Source organism: Nymphalis io, chromosome 3 (genome assembly GCF_905147045.1).
Source record: "Nymphalis io chromosome 3, ilAglIoxx1.1, whole genome shotgun sequence".
Lineage (NCBI taxonomy): Eukaryota > Metazoa > Arthropoda > Insecta > Lepidoptera > Nymphalidae > Nymphalis > Nymphalis io.
In genome coordinates this window covers 948,527-971,387 of record NC_065890.1, presented here as the reverse complement: position 1 = coordinate 971,387, position 22,861 = coordinate 948,527, and the positions used below count along the sequence as shown (strand labels likewise).

The 22,861-nt window shown below is 34.4% G+C and overlaps 1 protein-coding gene across 1 annotated transcript in view; it reads right to left on the bottom strand.

Annotated features, from left to right (window-relative positions):
* The window catches only part of LOC126781087 (laminin subunit alpha-1), a 173,644-nt gene that overhangs the window by 59,754 nt on the left and 91,029 nt on the right, over positions 1 to 22,861 (bottom strand). The window contains 3 exon segments of the mRNA XM_050505909.1: positions 21,848 to 22,009; positions 22,215 to 22,374; positions 22,448 to 22,595. Coding sequence (XP_050361866.1) covers positions 21,848 to 22,009; positions 22,215 to 22,374; positions 22,448 to 22,595 — 470 coding nt within the window.

The window sequence follows — 22,861 nt, the reverse complement described above, 5'->3', positions numbered from 1 at the left end:
AAACATTTTTGGGCTCGATTAAATTTTAATAATATGGAAATTTAATGTAACTTGAGTAACATTAGATTGTAAATATTATTGATATAATAAATGAATGCTTCAGAGCTTTTATGGTTCATAAAATACCACTTTTCATCTCATAACGCATTTTGTCGTCTGTCATCAAAGTAACATGAAATTGTACATTTTTTTCATATTTGAAAATATTGTATTATGTCAAATGCTTTTTAATTCAGCTGACAAGTATGATTTATATATACACATAAAAATAATAATTATTTATCTGTGAATTAAATATAAACAACAAGTTTCCGCCGCGGTTTCGCCTGTGTGTGAGCGGGAGAAGTGTAGGTCCTTTTTTGTGCTCCTGACGTCTATGGAAAATTTCATGGTAATCGCTTGAATATTTAAGACGCAAAGGGTAACAAACAATCACACCCCGCATTTATAATATTAGTAAGGATTAAAGGCGAAAAATTTAATACAACCAATGTGTATATCTGTATTTTTAGTTTAGTTATTTTATAGGAAAATAATTTGTTATATTTTTTTTTTATTTAAATTAAAACAATTTTTAGAAATAATTCTACTTTGAACGCTATGACAAATTCATTGCAAACTCGATGCATTATTTTAGAACATTCGATCAAAACGTTTCACACGAACAAAGTGTCACTTCCGTCACGTATAGTCAGTTGCTCGCTTTGAATTTTTTTGTAGAAATTGTATTGTAGTTCCTTATCGGTGGCAACCCTGTCTTTAGCCGTACGTTTTCCGTAAACACGCCGCAATCGATTGATAAATGCGGCCTCTTGATTGAGAGCTCTAATTCAGAGATTGCACTTTATCTAGACTTCAAGGGAATAATTAGCGTACCCTGAATGTTCCGATAAGCGCCCTGAACATTGTGAATGCATATCTTATCTTTGTTTGTAACAAGTCCAGACCTACAGTGAGACATTTACGGGACTACTCCAGTGGTAGTTGTAATTGTCCAATTGTTGTGCCAGATTTTCTATTATTAGTTTCAAGGAGATGATATCAGTGCTAAATTAGCTAAGTTATTCTTCAAGTTTTTGTTTCAATATCTATAATATTGACATATCTGTTTTGTCAAGCTTCAATAATATTTGTATGGCTATTTATGTTTTTTTAAGTATTTAGCTTTCAAAAAATATATTATATATTTGAGCATCTTAAAGGAAAAGTCTTATTCACTTGGACTTTCACTTGGAAGTCTTGGACTTAAACTTATTTAAGCATTCCTATGAGATAGAGAATAAAAACAAATTTTGCAATAAAGTTTATTATCTATAATTCCGTAACGTTAATTGCTAGATATTTTGGCATGGTACTTCCATATTATATATATTCACCCGAACTATTTCTAGGATTTTTTTTAAATATAATAATAATATTACCTCGTGATGCATTCGAAGTTGACCTATTAACTTGTCTCCGTCTATTGTTCTGCGGCAATCAATCAAAAAACGCATAATAACGTGAAAACACACGACTCGACACACACGTTTTGTCGTGCAAGTCGAATTGGATAATTTTACCAATATACAAAAAAAAATGTAGAGCATCGCAAAGCCAGCCTGCATTAGATAATATGAATTGTGACGAAATAACTCATTGAATTTGTACCTAAGAACCTACTTACTTGTCAATAAAGAACATTTTGATTTGATTTCAGTAGTCCATTTGACGTTTCTCCGAGCTCATTATAACCCGGTCCGTCCGATAATGTATTTATAGGCTCATTGTGGAGGTTGTGTGTTTCCAGCCGCTGTGTTGAATGATCGATCACGTCACGTCAATTCACGTCACGGCACGTCACGGCTCAGTACGGCTTAAATCTTGCATGTTAAGGAGTAAAAGCCGACGCAGCACAGGATCATAACGAGCACCCAGTGTCGAAAAAAGAGGAAATGAATTCCAAAAAAAGGGAATTCATTATTTAACACGTTACACTAATTTGGTATAGATTTATTTTAATGGAACGCCCTTTTTCGAGCGTTTTTTGAGCGTTTCACATTTATCTTTATTCTTATTGTAGTAAATTCCTATCTGTATAAAAAGGAAGATGATCGAAAAGATAAGACTTAGCTAACCGGTTGCAAATTTAGTAGTTCTTTAGAACTTCATACGACACAATCAGGTTAACCCAATATATTATCCTTCAACGACTCGCAGAAAAAATTATAAATACAAATTAAATTAAATTAATAATGTATCCAACCAGTTCCTTTTTTAAATCGATGATATTATCAGAGGGCAAATGGTAAATAATTATTCAATTTTATTGGAATTACGTGTTAATACGTAAAAGTGAATTAAAATATTAACATTGAACTTTCGGTCCTTATTAAAATTGCAGCACTGAATAATAATTTCGTATTTCACGTTTTTGGAGTTGAAAAATAAAAAGTTGGAATCTTTGTATGGAAGAGGCTTGTGAATGAAATACGTATTACATATAATAAGTTATGTGTTAAGTACTTCTCGTAACTGTGTTTATTTCAATAATAATTTAATGAAATTTATAATATATTAGTTGATGTATGTTTTAGTTGACAAGGCTACTTGTAGAGCTATTCTGTGAAATCAAACTCGTAATTAATCGCAGAATGAGAATATGACATGTTACTTGGTGGTACTAGCCTAGGTACCACTCACTCATCATATATCTTACAAACGGCAATACTTAATATTGTTGTGTTCCGGTTTGAAGGGTGAGTGAACCAGTGTAACTTCAGGCACAAGGAACATTACATCTTTCTAAAATCCATAATGGACTTAAGTACTCATTTTTTTTATTTATGTTTATAAGTGCTCAAATGGACAGGAGGCCTTAGATCAGCAATCGGTTTTTAACAGAATATTGTATTGTTATATTATTTGCTTTTCGATAGAATCTACATTAGGAACCATTGGTGGCATCACATTAAATTTATTCTTTCTTAAAAATCGTTTGTAAAAACATTCCTTGAGCGAAATTTATTGTGATTTTGCATACTTGTTCTCCAGATATTTAAGCCTTATTTTAAGTCTTTGCAATGCCAATGACCCCGTGGTCATGGTCATTGATGACTCATAATCACGTGGTCAGAAAGCCGAGGTGGCCCAGTAGTTGGAACACGTGAATCTTAATTGAAGATAACGAATTTAAATCCGGGATGCTTGACTGTATTTTACGTGCTTAATTTGTTTTGTAAATTATCTCGTGTGCAGCGGTAAAAAAAATCGTTAGGTTAGGCTGCATGTGTCTGCACATTTTTTTTATAGTATAGGATAGTATAGGTAGTCAGACGAGCATATGGGCCGGGCCACCTGATGGTAAGTAGTCACCAACGCCCATAGGCATTGGCATTGTAAGAAATGTTAACCATCACTTACGTCGTCAATGCGCCACCATCCTTGGGAACTAAGATGTTATGTCCCTTGTGCCTGTAATTACACTGGCTCACTCACCAATCAAAGCAGAACACAACAATACCAAGTACTGCTCCCAGTGGTGGGAAGTATAAGGTTCCACTTCATTTATCACTTGGTTTACGGATATGTGATGTTTATAGCGGTGATTTTTTTAAAGGAGGGATTATAGTAGTAATTATTTTAAGCCGCCATTTTAAAATAATACATATTTGGAAATTGACCACAGAATTTTATTTTGTAGATATATTATGTGCAGTGAAAGCTGCGTTGGTCTAGTGGCTGGATATAAGTCCCCAGATCCCAAGGTCCTGGGTTCAGATTCCACGTCAGGCTGATAAGATGTTAATGGGTTTTTCTGTCGAAAAATTCTCAGTTGCAGCTCCATATTGGAAGTGTGACGTTAGTACATTCTCGTCCATCGGAAAGCACGTAAAGCCGATGCCGTTTCTCGTTTATAAATTTATGGATTTATACAAAAACTATGAACGATTGAAATGTTTGTGACACAAATCGACACAGGCTTAAATGTACGTTTTGACGTTTCAACATAAATTTGTACAAAATTTATTGTTATATTACATACATAGTTCTGTTCATATATACTTTTTTTCTCAATATAATTATAACCTTTGTGAATAAAAGGTTGTTAATTATTATAATGCGCTTTTACGAGTCTAAATTTGACAGTAATATGTTACAGAGTATTTAATGTTGTCGTGGAAGTGGTAGCGACACCTAGCGGTGAGTTACTAGAAATTAAATATTATAAAAACATTCGCTATGAAAAAAAATTACGTCACAACTTTCATGGTGGTCGGGCAAACAGTCGAAGTCTATTAATCTCAAACAGATATACATAATAATATATACATATGCATGTATGTTTTTTAAATTAAGGCAAAACAAGGCACCGACCGAACTAGTTTTTAAGACAACGGACGCTTCCAACGCTCATGTCAAAAGTTGAGAGACTGATAATAGGCTTTATTTTTTACGAGTTAACTGTTTTTTTTCGAATCACGTTTTTGTGATACAAAATATTACGTAATTCTTATAAAATATGTTACAATAACTCCGAGCGGATAACGTACGCTCAATTAAATGTTTTTTTTTATCAATCATTTCAACGTGTTTATAAACGCGAATTTCGTTTCGCTTTAAATTGTACTTTGTAGAATTTGTAGGTTTATAAATTTATAACAATATTATATTTGTTATAATTCATGAAACGAACACTTGTTTACTGTTCCGATTAAAACTAAGCTTGTAAAATATCAACTCTATAATACGTTTTAAAACAGGCACAGGCACAAGTTATCATTGATTCATGAAAGGAACAGTCAATTCTTTTTGCCAAATCAACATATACGAGTGAAGATAACTTGAATTTTACTTGCTGTATGTTTTTGATTCTTGATACAAATTGACAGAATATTTTTATTTATTTGCTTATTAAGTAACCCAATAGCTTGTATGTAAAATTATTACGTTCATGCGTTGTTGTTTGTGTGTGTGTGTGTGTGTGAGATTTCAGATAGAGACTATCTATTGAATTTCTTGCAGGTTCATCTCGGAAGTATTTCATTTCCGAATTACAAGAACTAGGAATATTTAATTAAATACGTGAATATTCAAATTGAGCCTAGTTAGCATAAGTAAAGTCAGCTTGAAGGAATATTTTGATATTTTTAACCGTTATTTGGGTAAAACATGTAAAATCACGTCATACTATTCAAAGCGCGATTTCAACGTAGTCGTGTTTTAGCTTATAAACATTACTTGTTAACTGTAACCAAAAACACGTTTCGAAACGAAATTCAAGATAACATTGATCTCATAATTAACCAATTATTCTAGTCTCTCAATCACAAGTCCAACAAAGCCTCTCTCAAGCTGACAGTCCAACATGGCGTCCGGTCGTGACCATATTTGGCAGTTGACTATTTCGGCTACGAGTTCAGCTTATCTAAGCGTTCTAATAACCCGGTTGGTGCTTTAAAGTCGATATGTGATTTTTGTGTCAAATATTGTTTGACGTATTTGGTACACTGTTTCAAAATAGGCATTGTGAATATACTTATTTGATAGTAAATATTATTGTTATATTTGAATATATTTTGTTATTTGTTGCTTAAGCTTCGTATGTGGGTAAGTATGTCGCCTTGCATTACATTTCTGTGAGGCGATACAAATATATTTTTATTGTATATGATACTAGTTTCCGCTTGCTGCTTCGCTCGTCTGAGGGGGTGATAAGGTATAATATGAAACTGCAAAATTCTGTAAATTTTCATGATTATCGGTTGAGTAGAAGACGTGAGGCGAATGACATCTGCACTGAACAATTTCTGATACTACAAGAGTGTTACGACAAAGAAGAAGTTATGACGTCAAAGCGTAACAAAACAAATTCAATTTCGCAATGATAATAATAGTAGGGTTATATAATTTTAATTGCATTAAGTTATTGTTGTAATTGAAAGTACGAAATATTTAAAGTCCAAACGAATGTCATGCTTTAAATTTATTTGCTATTCTAGAGGATTGACTTGGTGAATTTTACGATAAGCGTTTCGTTAAACGTTATTGTATTTTCCCAGTGGGTCATACTGCTATGTTATTAGGTGTACAATTTTTGTTTATATAAAATAGGAAGGCGGACGAGCATATGGGCCACCTGATGGTAAGTGGTCAACAACACCCATAGACATTAGCATTGTAAGAAATGTTAAGAATCGCTTACATCACCAATGCGCCACCAACCTTGGGAACTAAGATGATATGTCCCTTGTACCTGTAATTACAGTGGCTCACTCACCCTTCAAGCTGGAACACAACAGTACCAAGTACTGCTGTTTTGCTGTAGAATATCTGATGAGTGTGTGGTACCTACCCAGACGAGCTTGCACAAAGCTCTACCACTAGTAGATTAAAATAACATACAACGTTTTTTTATCGTAATACATATAATCCTATTGATTTATATCGCGGCACACAGCAGTAAACCACCAAGTCGTATTTCTATCCTAGATCTTTAACAATCATCGTCATGTTTCAGCCAATTGAATTATAGATCTCGTGAATGACTCTGACCATTTTTTTTTAATTATTAAAAATCCTGGGACATTTTTCACAAGCTTGTGTTATGGAAACCAGACAACATATACTACTTTTCTTTTGTAAATACATACTTATATAGATAATTACACCCTGACTCAGGACAAACAGACATGTTCATGCACGCAAATGTTTGTCCTAGGTGGGAATCGAACACACAACCTTCGGCGTGAAAGGCAAGTATCTACCAACCACGCCAACCGGCTCGTCACCAAGCATTGGTGAAAACCGTATGAAAATTTGGTACTTTTTGAGTTTATCACCTTCAGATAGACATACGTGTTAGTTTTATAAAATGTTGTGATAAGCTTAATTTATTTATTTTTCACTTTGAAATTCAAAAAAGATTTTCTCAAATCCAAAGTGTAGGTTCTGAGATCAGCGTGTTCGAACAAATAAGCTTATCAGATTTATAATATCAGAATTAATATGTATATATTTTACAAATTATGAACATTAATTTTACATTAATTAGAATACCTTATTTATTATTTATTAGTACCATATGGCATTTCTATGGATTCCCTGTTCTGTTATATTAGATGTCAGTGTTTTGTGAATGGAGAGTTTTGGCAGCGGCGCAACTCTACGGGTCAACGCCCCTCAGTCTAGATAACCTGTGCTCTGATCTCGTTCGCAAAGGTCGCAGTCTGGATTTCGGACGGGTTGTAAATTTGACATTATTCTTAAATTATGAATAATTTTTCCAGCTCATATACTTTTATCGTTGATTTTATTTATCTTGTATCATTAATATGTATTATAAAAACTGTTTTTATAAAATTTTGTTTTAAAATGTTTTTATAAGTACAGTCGTGTCTATTTCGTTTTATATCTATATTACGTCGATTTGTTGGTTTACATCTTTGAATATAATATATTAATGTTTATAGTATTTTAATTTTAGATCCCGTATTTATAGGTATAAGTATAATAAGTGTTTTGCTTAAAGCACTTGGCGATTCTTAAGTACTTGTTGTACATGTTTTAATTATATTACCAAACCGATAGCATCAAAAGCTATAGACTTTATAATTGCTAGAAATACTTATTTGGCAAGATATCTGATGTAGTGGTTAATGGTATAAAAACCTTGAAGTTAGTATTTACCGAATAATTGGTAGGAAAGAGTAGCTATTGAAATTATTTCCAATTATTTGCTAGTGGTTGTTTAATACTCTTGTAAAATAACGACTCAATTTTAAGAAGAAATCCTCGTTACCCACTAATTTGAAGTGTATGTAAGACGTGAAAATTTATTTGGTGATAAGTTATGTGCAAGACTACACCAATGTAGGTAATCAGATAAATAAACGATCTGAGCTAAGAGTGAAGGTCGCACACATCTCAAAATAGTGTATGACACGCAACCACGAGTAAAAAAAAAATCTGATAAGCTACCGACAAGTAGCGATACTAAGTACTATTGTGTTCCGGTTTGAAGGGTGAGTGAGCCAGTGTAATCACAAGCGCAAGGGACAAATATACTTTATTCAAATATACGCTCTATTTGAATAAAGTATATTTTAACTATTTTCGCTTTTTTTTTAATATATATATTTTAAGCATCGTACGATGATTCATTATTATTTTAAAATTTGTAATTGTAGCCTAACCGCAAAACGTTCAAAAAGCTCATAAAAAATATGCTATTATCGTTTAATTTAATTAATAGGCTTATTAATATTGTAATTAATTAAACAAACAATTTATGACAGCCTGTTTCTAAAGTCGCTCGAATGTAATTAGATTTTTAAGGTGTAAGAATTTTATGCGAAAATTTAGAAATATCCATTTTATATTAATTAATTATTTTAGAGAATGATTTTCGTGCTAATTAACTAATTTGATGTTTATATTCTAAATGGATTTAATGTTGATATTTTATATGATACTTTTAATTAGTTTAACCGGTTAATAATTAATTAATATGTTATCTTTGGTCGTAAGTAGTAGTGACAGATTCCGTACCGTGTTTTAAACCGTACCACGTCTTGTGGAAGGGTTGATACTTCCTCGTGGTAGGTGACGGCCTGACGCGACGCGGCGGCGCGCACGTCGGAGCGCAGCACATGAGATAAAACCTCTTATCCCGGATCTTCTCCGCGGCTTTCAGGCGCTCCCTAGCGAGTCTGCCCGCGCATCGTCTCACTCCCGCCGCCTCCGCTACCACCACTACCGCCAGCACCACCACACACCAACGCATGCTGCCACTTATCTAGCCGTCATCGCACGCACTATCATCTCTCACTGAACTATATTGATCGATTACCGTCCACGCACTGATTGATACTCATATTTTATCACTGTCAATTAATTTTGTAAAGCCCGATAATATTCAAATGAGCGGGATTGTTTTTTTTTTTATTCTCGTACAGAACTCGATTTGTCGAGGTATTGCTTATTCAAATTTGTTGAATGGATCGCTCTGAATGGGGACTGGGATTGTAATGCCGGCGTCTCGAGACGAGGTCCGTCAGGCGGTGTGCGTGCGTACGCGCCGACTCTAACGCGCCGACTGTGGTACCCGAGCCTCTCGGGCTCATTCACTGCCCGAGCTTAGGGCTCCGGGCTTCAGCCCTGGGATGCTAAAAATGCGCTTTTTCAACTTGCTCCGATTGACGATTATGTTACAAACTCGTTTTATGCACGAGTTATATCCGGGAAACCGTTACGCAGCCTGAATTGGGGCAACGGTTCAAGCATAAATATGAATATCGCTATGTAAAAATATGATTGCATTCATTTATTACAAATCACATATATCAATATGATAATTTATATATATATATATATATATATATATATATATATATATATATATATATATATATATATATATATATATATATATATATATATATATATATATATATATATATATATATATATATTCTTCACTATAATTGAAGTGTATATATCCGTGAGAAACGAATAAAGGTTGCTAAATAGGCAATATTGGAAAACGATAAGAGCAATACAGCTTGATTAATAGACTTCAATGTCGCGTACGTACTCTCGATCCTCTGCCTTTCGCACGGACAATGTTTTAGCAATCTTGGTGAGTGGTGGCGAAATCTGTATGCAGCTACAGAATATCGCTATGTTTACGTCTGCGTTTTTGACCGGTAAATATTTAAAGCTAGTCAAAAATTCAACAGAAATTTATATAATAACCTACAGCAAAATATTTTTTATGTTATGTATGTTGCTATGATATGTTACCAGGTAATTATAAGGATCCTTACAATCACCTGATAGCTAGTTAATAATAATTAACTAGCTATACGGATAGCTAGTACAAGCTAAAATAAGGGTCATCATAAAACGTATCTATCGTAATACCTATAACACACACCAGTATAAAGCACTCGCCAGTAAACCCAGTCGGCGTGATTTTTCCGGCATATTCAACACTTATCGTCAGATTTCAATTATACGCCTAAGCATTCTTTAGAATCCTCGGTCCATTGGTGAAAACCACCATGATAATCCATTTAGTAGTTTATGAATTTATCGCGTACAGACAGACATACATTGTTTTATAACACGTAGTGATCTAGCCAGATTTTATACCGCCGAAAAAATATTGGCGCACATTACTTTAAATATAACATATAACTATAGTTATTATTTCAAAATATTTTAAACTAACAAAATTTTAAGCGCTTTAATTTAAATCTACATTTATTATAAACAAAAGGTCTTTACAATTATCCATTGACATATATGTTACGGTGTGTGAAATACCACGGCTGATTATTATAAAAATATATTAAAATGATAATTATCTTAATTGCTTATTTTTATTTATTATTATTATTGTTATTTTGTGTTTACAATTTTTGTTACCGTAACACTTCGGTGTACATTATAGCTAATTGTATTCTATTATAAAAATGATATAAGTCGCAAACGTAATACATATATAATGAAGGCATTCATTTAAATAAACGAATTTAATCCTTGCATTTTTGTAATGATGTTCCTAAGAGTTAATTTATAAGCGCAACATTAGCGGCCAGTTGTCAGCAGATTGGTCCACTAATTAGGGCATAGTGGATCTACGAGATAGCTGATAGCAGTGATAAGCGCACGGGTGGTCGACGCACACACCTGACACACCACCCTTAACTCGTTAGTATAGAGCATAAATTCGCACGGCATAGAACTATGTACACAAATAATGCGATGGTTTATGTATGTACCGTGTCTATAATGAGTAGGAACTTCATGGTAGTAATTTCAAAGATAATTTTGAGCTGTCGTAGTAAATCATAGTTTGTTTTAATGCATACAAGTATATACTTAGATATATATAAAACTTATTCCTTGAAATCTGAATAATAATATAGATAATATACATTAAAATCCTGGGACATTTTTCACACACGACCATCTGATCCCAAATTAAGCTTGTACAAAGCTTGTGCTATGGAAACCAGACAACTGATATACTACATATACTACTTTTCTTTATAAATACATACTTATATAGATAATTACACCCGGACTCAGGACAAACAGACATGTTCATGCACACAAATATCTGTCCTGGGTGGGAACGAACCCACAACCTTCGGCGTGAAAGGCAAGCATCAACCAACCACGCCAACCGGCCCGTTAAATCTATATAAATATACAGTAATTGTTTGACATTATTTTTATTTTCAATTTTTTCACAAGGGACATAACGTCTTCGTTTGGGAACGAAGACGTTATCAACGTTGGGAGGTTGGTGGCATTATCGATGAAAAGAATGGTTAATATTTACACCGCCAATGTATATGGGCGGTTGTGATCACTTAACATCAGGAGGCCCATTGGCGCGGTCACCTAACTATTTTAAACAAAAAAAACTTTGTATGAATTTATTTGTCTTTGTGCTCACGACCGTTTGTAAAGACCGACGTGTTCCACCACTTAGTTAAAATGTTTTAATTATTCACGGTAATTTAAATCACTAAAAGTCTCATACAGATATATTCGACGTGCTTAGTGAGTTACTAACCAAATTATACATGTCTGACGACTTTTTGCACATTCATCTCTTACCACTTTGATTATCAAATCGGGTATTAAAATGGATTGGAATTTTTAATTAATATATATCTAATTGGTAATAGACTCTTAAAAATATAAAAAAAAATGTAGAAAAAACGCCAATTACGTCAACTCATTATGTAATTAAGTTATACTGTATAATAAATAGTGATATTACAAGTAAATTATTTTATATTATCCTTTTTATATGATGTATGAATACGTTGATAATAAAGCAATAATTAAATAAAGATTAAAAAGTATTACTTAAATATCTTACATTTATAAATATATTCAAAATATCTTTAACTATAATAAACTTAATGCGACCATGAGCTTTGGATTTCAGACGAACTAGCGTCGAGAGCTAGTAGTAGAGAAGCCCAGTGGTTAGAATGAATCTTAACGGAAGATTACGAGCTTGAGCGAGCGGACACCGCTGATTTTTCATATGCTCAATTTGTGTTTATAATTCATGTTTTGCTCCGCGGAGCAAGAACACATTGAAGGAACCCGCATTAGACCAGCGTGGCGGAATATGCTCCAAACATTCTCCTAAAAGGAGAGGAGGCTAACAGTGGGAACAGTAACTGGCTGATACGTAATCGCTCAAAATACATATTTATGCTACAAAGAGTTACCCAACACGAGTGGGTGGTACCTACCCAGACGAGCTTGCACAAAGCCCAACCACCAGTACGAAATGATAAAAAGAAATACTAGTTTTCATGCGATTGTTCTTATTGGAAAAACTTACTAAAACTTACTCGAATAAGCTATTATTTTGATTCTATAGTATAGGAGTATATTTTATTCATACGTAAGAACAAAAGCCATACGCGGATGTTGTGCCTCAGATTATATCACCGTAGCATCGTAACACGATAACCTGCGAGATGACTTCTCAAGGTAGCTATTTTTGGTAGTCTACAATGTAAAGTCTATTGTCGAAACATCGTAATGAATATCACAGTTTATAATATGTATACATTTATTATCAGTTCTATGAACAACCGGTTTGTAAGCTTATTGTAACAAGGTAATATTTATTGTTATAATAATATGTACTATGACGGGCCGGTTGGCGTGGTTTGTAAATACTTGCCTTTCTCGCCCAAGGTTGTGGGTTTGATTCCCACCCAGGACAGACATTTGTGTGCATGAACATGTCTGTTTGTCCTGAGTCTGCGTTTAATTATCTATATAAGTATGTATTTAAAAAAGAAAAGTAGTATACCAGTTGTCTGGCTCCCATAGTACAAGCTCTGCTTAGTTTAAGAACAGGTGGCCGTTTGTGAATAATGTTCCAGGATATTATATAACGATTTTAATGATTTAGTGTTTTTCAATAAAAGAGGACGTTCCAAATTCGTCGAGTATAGTTCTTTTGTCTATGAACCGTTTTGGGGTCTTATTGCTTTTGAAGAATTTCATTAGTTGAACATTAATAAGCTTTTTATTGAAGTGTATATTCAGGCAAATTTTGTATCGTTTTTATAATAACACAGCAAAAAAAATCCAATCGTATATGCTTAATGATGTTTGAAAGTTTTTTTAGCAAACTTGATGATAATAAACACGATCATGATGAGCATACTAAATATTATTTACTATTTGCACTAAATTATACTATATATACTACTATAAATTATATATATACTTTTAGTGCTTATCCCCCACTCCTTTAGAGGTTCAGAAACCACTGTGCTACACTCGATAAGGGGGTGATTTTAAGAGTATCTTCTGTTCCCTTCCCTCCCTTCTTGATCCCTTCTTGACTTAAAGCATATCAAATATAAATAAGATATTTTTAACAACATATTACATCACAACTTATGCAGTTAAATAATCACTAAGTATCATAGGCCTAGAGAAGCGAAAAGGCCAGTGGGCAGACCACCCGCCCGATGGTCAGGCGATTTAAAAAAAATGTTGGGTGTCAATGGATGCGATTAGCACAGGACCAGGAAAACTGGCGCGCCTGTGAGGAGGCCTATGTCCAGCAGTGGATTAATGTGGGCTGAATATGATGATTATGATGAAGTATCATAAAGACAATATTTCTATTTTTGGTGACTAAAGTCACACTAAACGTACAATATGATGAACGTTAAAAATTATTGCACGTCGTTAGAATTTACTGCGATTTATAAATATGTAACATTAATATAATACGCTTGTAACTTTGACACATCTATGAGAGATTAATAAAAATACAATATGTTACAATCAAGCCGAGATGGCCTAGTGGTTGGAACGCGTGAATCTTAACTGATGATTATGAGCTTAAACCCGGGCAAGCACCACTGAATTGCAATGTGCTTCATTTGTGTTTATAATCATCTCGTGCTTGACGGTGAAGGAAAACATCGTAAGGAAACCTGCATCTATCAAATTTCACTGAAATTCTGCCACATGTGTATTCCATCAACCCGCATTGATGCAGCGTGGTGGAATAAGCTCCAAACCTTCTCCTCAAAAAAGGACAGGAGTCCTTAGCCCAACAGTGGGACATTCACTTTATATTACAATCTATTTAAAAATTGAATCAGTTATGTGTTTTAAACTAGATATAGCGGTAAGGAAACACATTGAATAATTGCTCTAGGCAACTTAGTCATCTGTTTTATGGTAGCCTTTAAAGCAATTGAGTCATTCTGTAAAATAAAACTAACTTCGATGTAAAACTCGATCGCAAAATTTAATCGAGTTACGTTGACTACAATTGTAATTATAGTATTACGAAAACAAACATATTTGTGTTGAACGGCGCACTATAAACAATTAAATTATATAAAATTATGTTTCCTTCCTGATTGATTTAGGCCACAGCTGCCATTTTTAAGAGACACTTGGCTAGAGTACCAGGGCCATATACAGGTCCACTCAGTATTACCCTACTCTCATAATTAATACAAATTCGACTAGCCCGCAAAGAGTTCAAACGCAAGACCAACGCCTTAACGTGCTTATTTGTTACGAGATTGTTTTAATTGTGTTAGGTAGGCGGACTGGCAAGTGGGTCACCTGATGGTAAGCGGTCACCACCGCCCATAGACTTTGACATTGTAAAATAATCTTGGGAACTAAGATGTTATGTCCTTTAACCCTCTAGTAACACAGACTCACTCTCACCTCAAAACACAACAATACTAAGCATTACTGCTTGACCATCTTTTTACTCTTTTAACTCTAAATCTTTAGTTAAACTATATGATCCATATCGAAAAGAATACATGTATGACAATTGCGTAACACAGTATATTCTTAAGATTGAGTCGAGTATAAGGTATCAAGTGTGTTTTACAGAATAGCTCTCTTGCAGTCCACATGTGAACCGATGTTAGTAGAGCGGTGTAATTGCTGTTCTTATTACCTACAAAGTACAAGTACGTGAAGGCCGCACATGATCTCATAATATTAAGTCATATAAAGAAGTTATTGTTATTATTGATGGAGTGAGAAAAATACATCGTGTTTATTTACTGTTAAGACTATATCTAGAGTTGTCAGTCATGTTAATTGGCTGTATTATGTAGATTTGTAGGTCATTACTATATTATTTAAGGTACTATATATTTACTATTTTAGGGAGCAAACAAAACGAAATCACTTCTTGAATAGCTTGCGTATCGGTATACTGAAAAACAACAAATACTGTTCTTCAATTTCGAACAAACTTTCATTATTATTTTAACTTTTATTATCAGCGAAAACGAATCCAAGTATTACGAAATAAATAGTAATTTTTCTAGTAGTCGAACATTTAAAAAATATAAAAAAATGTTGAAGATTTATCTAATAGACAATTATATTTGATTATTAAAATTGCAGCATCACGTGAGCAGCAGGAGGCGGCGCGAGTCAGGATCTACAAGCATCAACCGGATTACTGCCCTCAAGACGAACAGTATGAAGAACACTTAACTTAAACGTTTTATAAATGCCTCTAAGCGTGCTCCGAGCGAGCAAGGAGTATGGAAAATAGTAAAAAATAACTTAGTTTTACTTAAACTACTAGTAGGAAGTCATAACTTGTGTTTTTTTAATTATTTACTTAAGGTTCTTATTAATTGGATAAAATCCGCACACTTCCAACTGCATACATTACCAATTGTATTAGGTAGGCAGACTGGCAAGATGTCACCACCGCCCATAGATATTGGAATTATAAGATATTAACCAAGCCTTAAATGCACCATCAATTTTTGGCCTTGTAAGTAATGCTTAATATTTTTACAGTGCCAATGTCTATGGTAACTACTTACCATCATATTGTACTATTTGTAAGAGTAGAATAAATTAAGTATATTCTATAAAAGTTTAATAATAACATTCATTATATATCCATAAAATGTAATATATTATCTTAATAGAAATCTACTCAAATCTCAAGCCCCTAATGTTTAAATACATATTATGTAACAGGTTCAGAAAAATCATGTGTCTGAACGGATACTGAGCGTCGTTCTTGCTCCAAATAACAATTATGTCGGGAGCATTGCTACCTTAGCATAGCGAACGGTAGATATGATATAAGTAAATATTTGTATTATTATAATACTTAGGCAAATGGGTTACCCGATGGTGAGTGGTCATCATCGCCCATATACATTCGCACTATAATAAATATTAATCACCACTTACATCGAAAATGTCCCCACAAATTGATTTCGACTGCGACGATCATTCTCAAAGGATATAAACCATCTGCTTAGAACATCGTGGTTTATATTCTCAAGTGCATCACTCTTATTTAACTTTTTATTGAATCCAGGACCTCGCGATCTACGACTTCATGACTAGCGACTATACCAATGACAGTGGATAGTGACAAGGGCCAGCGTAATTACAGACACAAGGGACATAAAATCTTAGTTCCCAAAGTTGGTGGCGCATTGGCTATGTAAGCGATGGTTGACATTTCTTACAATGCCAATGTCTAAGGGCGTTTGGTGACCACTTACCATCAGGACGCCCATATGCTCGTCCGCCTTCCTATTCTATAAATAAATAATTATAATTACTGAATTCGAATTTTTTATCATTATTAAATGTAGGCGGACGGGTAAATAGGCCACCTGATGGTAAGTGGTTACTACCGTCCATAAACATTTGTGCAGGAAATGTTAACCACCAATCTTAGGAATCAATATGTGATGTCCCTTGTACTTGTAGTTACACTAATTCACTCAACCTTCAAACTGGAAAACAAAACTACTAATTGTTACTGTTTGGTGGCAAAATATCTGATGAGTAGGTGGTACCTACCCAGAGGGGCTTGCACAAAGTCCTACCTCCAAAACAATATTTCACAAACGACACGCCGTTTCACTTGTTCTGTGGTTTTAATATGCACGTAAATGATGCAATAACTCACACTGAGTGCAAGCAGACTGATCCACGTTACAATGGCGAAGTTTAGTCAGAACATTTAGCAGATAATTTAGCATTGCAGCTTACGCTGTCGGGTCTACAGAGTTTACAGAGTTTCTGAAGTATCTATATTAATCTGTTAGTATCCAGTATTACACACTAACCAATGTTGTTATGGTCATTATTCTTTACATACAAATATAACCTAGCTAATCGTTCCGACTTTACACGGGTTGATAAGAAGAAAAATGTATTTTGGTTAGATTTGCGTAAAATCTATTCTTAATGTGCATCTACGTTGGGGAAGTAGTAACTGTGAAAAATTAAAAGTCAATCGGATGGATAGCTCAGGAGATCCCGTAATGGTATGTCGCTTATATATTATTGATTATGAAGAAGAATTCGAGTTATTACCCATGCATGCATGTCGATGGATACGGTGACAGAAATTCATCCAACACCGCTGAGAAGGAGAGGATTTTTTAACAGGCAAGTGGCCGTGCAATATATACTTATAGTAACTAGTCACCAACGCTCAAATACATTGACGCTGTAAGAAATATTAACCATTATTTATACCGCCAATGCGCCACTAACCTGGGAAACTAAGATGCTACGATCCTTGTGCCTGCAATTACCCTGGCTCACCCTTCAAGCCGAAGCACATCAATATTAAGTATTGCCGTTCGACGGTAGAATATCTTATGAGTAGGCTATACCCTTAGACGGGCTTGCACAAAGCTCAACCACCAGGTGAATATAGAAAATATAATAATGTCCATGCACATAAATATTTCATTATTTTTATTTAAAATATTAATAATATTAGCCCAATACGTATAAGCGTGTAAGCCCAATCAGGCGTTAATCACTGGATAAATCAATGTCGTATATATTTGTTATGTATTCTTAATGTTCTAAAACACGACCCGTCTTAAAAAAGGCAAATTTTATTACATTTTAGCGGAACTGTATTTTAATTTACCAATCAATAGTAAATGCAGCGTGCATTATAATATACTACGTCATAAATATTTACAGACTGAGCGACGCCTGCGCGCCCGCCAGGACGAGTCTGCGGTAAATATAGCGAAACGTGCGCACGCGTCGACGGGTCAATTGCACTCCGATATATTTATTTACACTAGCAACTGAAAAAAAAACTGTTATTGTTATGTAATTATTTAAAGACTATTAATTGTGCTTACAGCACGTGATCTCGAATTGAAAGCGTAATATTCAAACATGAATATTTCTCATCGCTGTTTTCGAAAGTGAACGTTGAGTGAGCCTGTGTGATTACTCGATTAAATACGTAGGAAATGATCCGATCCAATCCAGTATCCAGTAATGTCAAACAGCTAAGCTAAGGTCTCCTCTCCTTTTTTTTTGAGTAGAACGTTTGAAGCTTATTCTGGTACACTGCTCCAATGCGGGTTGGTGGAATACACATGTGGCAGAATTTCGGTGAAATTAAACACATGGAGATTTCCTCACAAAGTTTTTCTTCACCGACAAGCCCGGGATGAATTATAAACTATTTGAAATATAACTATTTATTGAGCCTATCACATATCGGGTAATAACCGTATATTAATTTCAGTACAGCAACTCGTGTTTAATTTTTTTAAATATTTCATATCTAGTTAGCATCTTATTTTAAATTGTGTTATCCGATGCACACACACACATATACAGTAACATTACTAAAATAACCACTGAGGGTAACGAATAATGTTATTTATTACTAAAATGCAACTAAAGTGTTGCAATAATTATAATTAATTAAGTTCTGGAAATACCTCGTATATTTACGTGGTATATCATCAAAGGCAATCTGCGCGGGCGCAGCTGGTGCAGATAGTTTAGTTTAAGAGTACGTTGATCCTCAAATATCAAAGCAAAGTTATATATACGTGTTAAATGTAGATAATTTAAAAACTTCGAAATTTGTTACAATGAGTTCAATATATGTAAACAGTCCTGTTTCAAGTACGTTATTTATCGAGGAATGCTTTTTAAATATCGGTATGGCTACGTTTCCGATCATCATGGAGTGGACGTTTTGATGTCACGTGGATGACGTGATTTATATAAGTATAATTTTTGTTATCTTATTGGTATCGTCTTTGTTAACTGCAGTTTATTATTGGTGGTAGAGTTTTGTGCAAGCTCGTCTGGGTAGGTACCATCCACCCATCAGAATTTCCATCCACTCATCGGTTTGTGATGCAAGCAATGGTTAACATTTCTTACAATGCCAATGTCTATGGGCGTCGGTGACCACTTACCATAAGGTGGCCCATATGCTCGTCCGCCTTTCTATTCTATAAAAAAAAATATTTAAATCTTGAAGTTCTGAGTTAAAATCCTGAGTCGGACAAATTGAACAGAGTTGGGTTTATCTCACAGAAGAAAACAGTATTAGTATTAATCCGGATTTAATATTGGTGATGTCACACTCCTGTGCCTCGTAGAGCACTTACAGCCGTTCGCCGTGAGCTCTCTATTACTACAGCTTGATATCATTCTATTCATAAGTGTGAGGTAATAAGAAGCCTGTTTTAGTACACACTTGTGCTCTTGTACACTATACCTGGCGACTGGCCTTTGATTTTGGGCGCTTTGGCAAAATTAACCAGGAAAATGTTTTTTTTTTTTACCTTATTTTACTATTATTATTTATATTATCTATACACATAATCAGAATAAACATTGTATGTTAAGTTTTTTGGCAAAAACTATTTTTTCTATAAAAATAAACTATTATGAACATATATTTTTTTAATTGCTTTTAAACAAAGAGATTTACCTGTACGAAATTTTACCTCACAGCTATCCCGTAGACATTTATGTTGAATTTAAATTTATAGGTTATATACATAACGAAAATACATAGGCAAGTGAAACCTAACCGCATCCTTCACAATAACACATAAACATAAAATTGTTTATTTCATAGTATACCCAAAACGATGTTTATGAAACCGCAAGCGACTCTTTGAAGTGATCGCGCCGCACGCACGTGTTCAATCGCTCGATTGAAAATATACAGCTTCCAAGTACACTTTCGTGCAGATAAACTATATACACGAAAAAACAATTATTTAAATTTTTATTTAATCTGACATTCGAACCGAGATTTCCGGACGCAGCTGTGATAGCTAGCAATTTGATAAAGGACTCGTTTTTCAGTTAGGCATTTCAAAAAAACGTCTCCTAACTTATATATAGATAAAGTACGTACGTATCGTATACGTATCGTATGTACGATCACGTAAATACGGAATAACTTTGTTTTATGCAATATAAAAAGTATGTGCCGCTGACGGCATCGACGTCGCCTTTTTAGTTGTACTTCATATTTGGTATGATGACGACATCATAACAATTTCTTATTAGATTATTATAATGTATTGATCAGTCGTACAGGGTACTCAAATAATTGTGACGTGTCTTAATAAAAATATATTATTTCTTCGGTCTTTGGGTATTGGCTAGACTCATACCTGGATCCGTCTCTGAATAATATACGCCTCAGTATCTCAAGATAGCCTACACGCTAAAAGTACATACGTTCTATGGATGTTATAAAACTTATTATGTATAAAATTATATACTTTCAAGCTACAAAATCACCCAAAAAAAAACTACAAATTAAATGTTGTTCAAATATAATGTGTAGTTATTTTAGTTACCATTTTGTTTCGAAAAACTATAATACTGCACTTGTACAACAATAGTTTGCTATAACCATTTTATGTTCAATAATAATATATTTTACGTGCACTGTGGTGTACTCTGTATTACCTTTACCGTTTTCGCTGGTGATAATAACATCGGACTTCATCGTCCGTTTGAAAAATTCACATTTTAAATTAATTCTTGGCGATTCAGTAAACATTTTTAGTCAATATTATTAATAATTACCGGTAAAAAAAGCTGTCACGGGACACCCAAGAGATGTGAAACATTGAAATAAATGGTTGTTGAAATAATTTATAATAAAGATAATTAAAGTAAGTGAAATAAATATACACATAGGTTTGTTAATAAATTACATATTTTTTTATAGTGATGGAGTAATTAGTGTACGCATCATGGACAAACAAGGAAGTAGAGATGGAGAGGCATGACGGGATTAGAGAGTGTCATGCTATTTGCCGTAACGGGATACGCGGTGCGCGAAAAATTGTGAATAATATTGTTGAAAAAATATTATTATGCATATGTTCCTACATACACCGTTCATATAATTATTGTGATGATCTTTTTCTTGTTGCGAAAAAAAGTCATTTGGATATTTTTATACAGAAAGATTAAAAGAGTCATTGCAATGCACGTAGAGTATTAGTGTGTATAAGTTACTTTTTTAAATACATCTATCGATTGCCTGGTGATACTTTTCTTTTACAACGCCTGCAAAAAATAAAATAGCAATTTGTTTCACAGGAAATATTGCTCTCTGTATTGGTCATATTGTGTTTACTAATTGTAGCTTTCGTAGATTGATTCTTAATCACTGTGGCTTAGACTATTTTTTTAATTTACTTCACGACATGACGTGACTATAAACATTATATTTGCACAACAGCGGAAGGAATTTTATTTGAAAAAAATGTTGTGAGTGCCAATATACTCACGAGAATTGATGAGTAAATAACAAATCTTACTTTGACGTCAACTGACGCTTGCAATCTTATGCTGAGGCTACCTGACGCTCGAAATATTATGCCTATTCCCCGCCCCTACCTTTTACCGAGAGCTAAGATGCTTAAACTTCAATAATAATAGTTTGCGCCACATTTACGAACGTGTTGATTCATCGACCGAAGTTTATTAGTGTTACAACAATAGTTAAGGTACTCACCAAAACAACCCGTGCTCTGCAACGCATAGTGCTCAGACAGGCACGTGTGACAGTGCGGCGGAGCGGCACCAGGCGCGCACTCGCAGTGCCCTGTCACCGCCGAGCAAGCGCGCGTCGTTGCCGCTGTGCCGCAGGCGCATGGAGGGCAGCCCTCATCCACGTCTGTACGGAGACACTTCACTACGTCAATAACTTACTTTGTCTATTGATTCTACTGATCTATTATGTAAGTATTTGTGTTAGTACTTAATTATATCGTATGCTTTATGAAATCATCTAGATATACAATTAACCACGTCAGTCACGTTTTCAAAATAACGTTATTATAAAAAATCATGGATTGTAAATAAAATAAAGAATAACATACCTCCATGTCCCTCTGCACAAGTGTCACAGGCGTGACCGGTCCAGCCGGGCGCACACGTGCACTGTCCTGTGCGCGGGTCGCATGCACGAGATAATGCTCCATTTCCACATGCACACGGTATACAAGAAACATTCTCACTTCCGCCTGCCCAGTAACCTTCCTGTAGACAAAACATATTTAAGACAATCTTCAGAAATATTTATTAAATGAATATTCATTCAAAATGACCTTACCTGGCATTGATCGCATCGTTCGCCTTCGCTGTGCGGTGGACATACGAGACAGCGGCCGGTACTTGCATGGCACGGGCCTCCACCACATTCACATGGCACGCATGAGCCACCTAGCGTACTTGGCGAGCCCCAGTAGCCAGAGTCACAGCTAAGGAGCAATAAACCTTATTTGTAATCATATAAAAACATATTGCTTAAACAATTCTTGACTATTACAAACTACACGGCTAACATAAAAGTTTACAAATGTGTGCATTCTTTAAACCATCTAACTTTTATATATAGCGTTTCTGTCACGATTATTTCAGGAAAAGCAGCACACCTAATCGTGCTTTCTGAGACACGAGAGTATAAATTTAGTAACTTCCTTACTCCGGGCTGCTCAAAATGTCTTAGCAAACTCAAATTCAAACT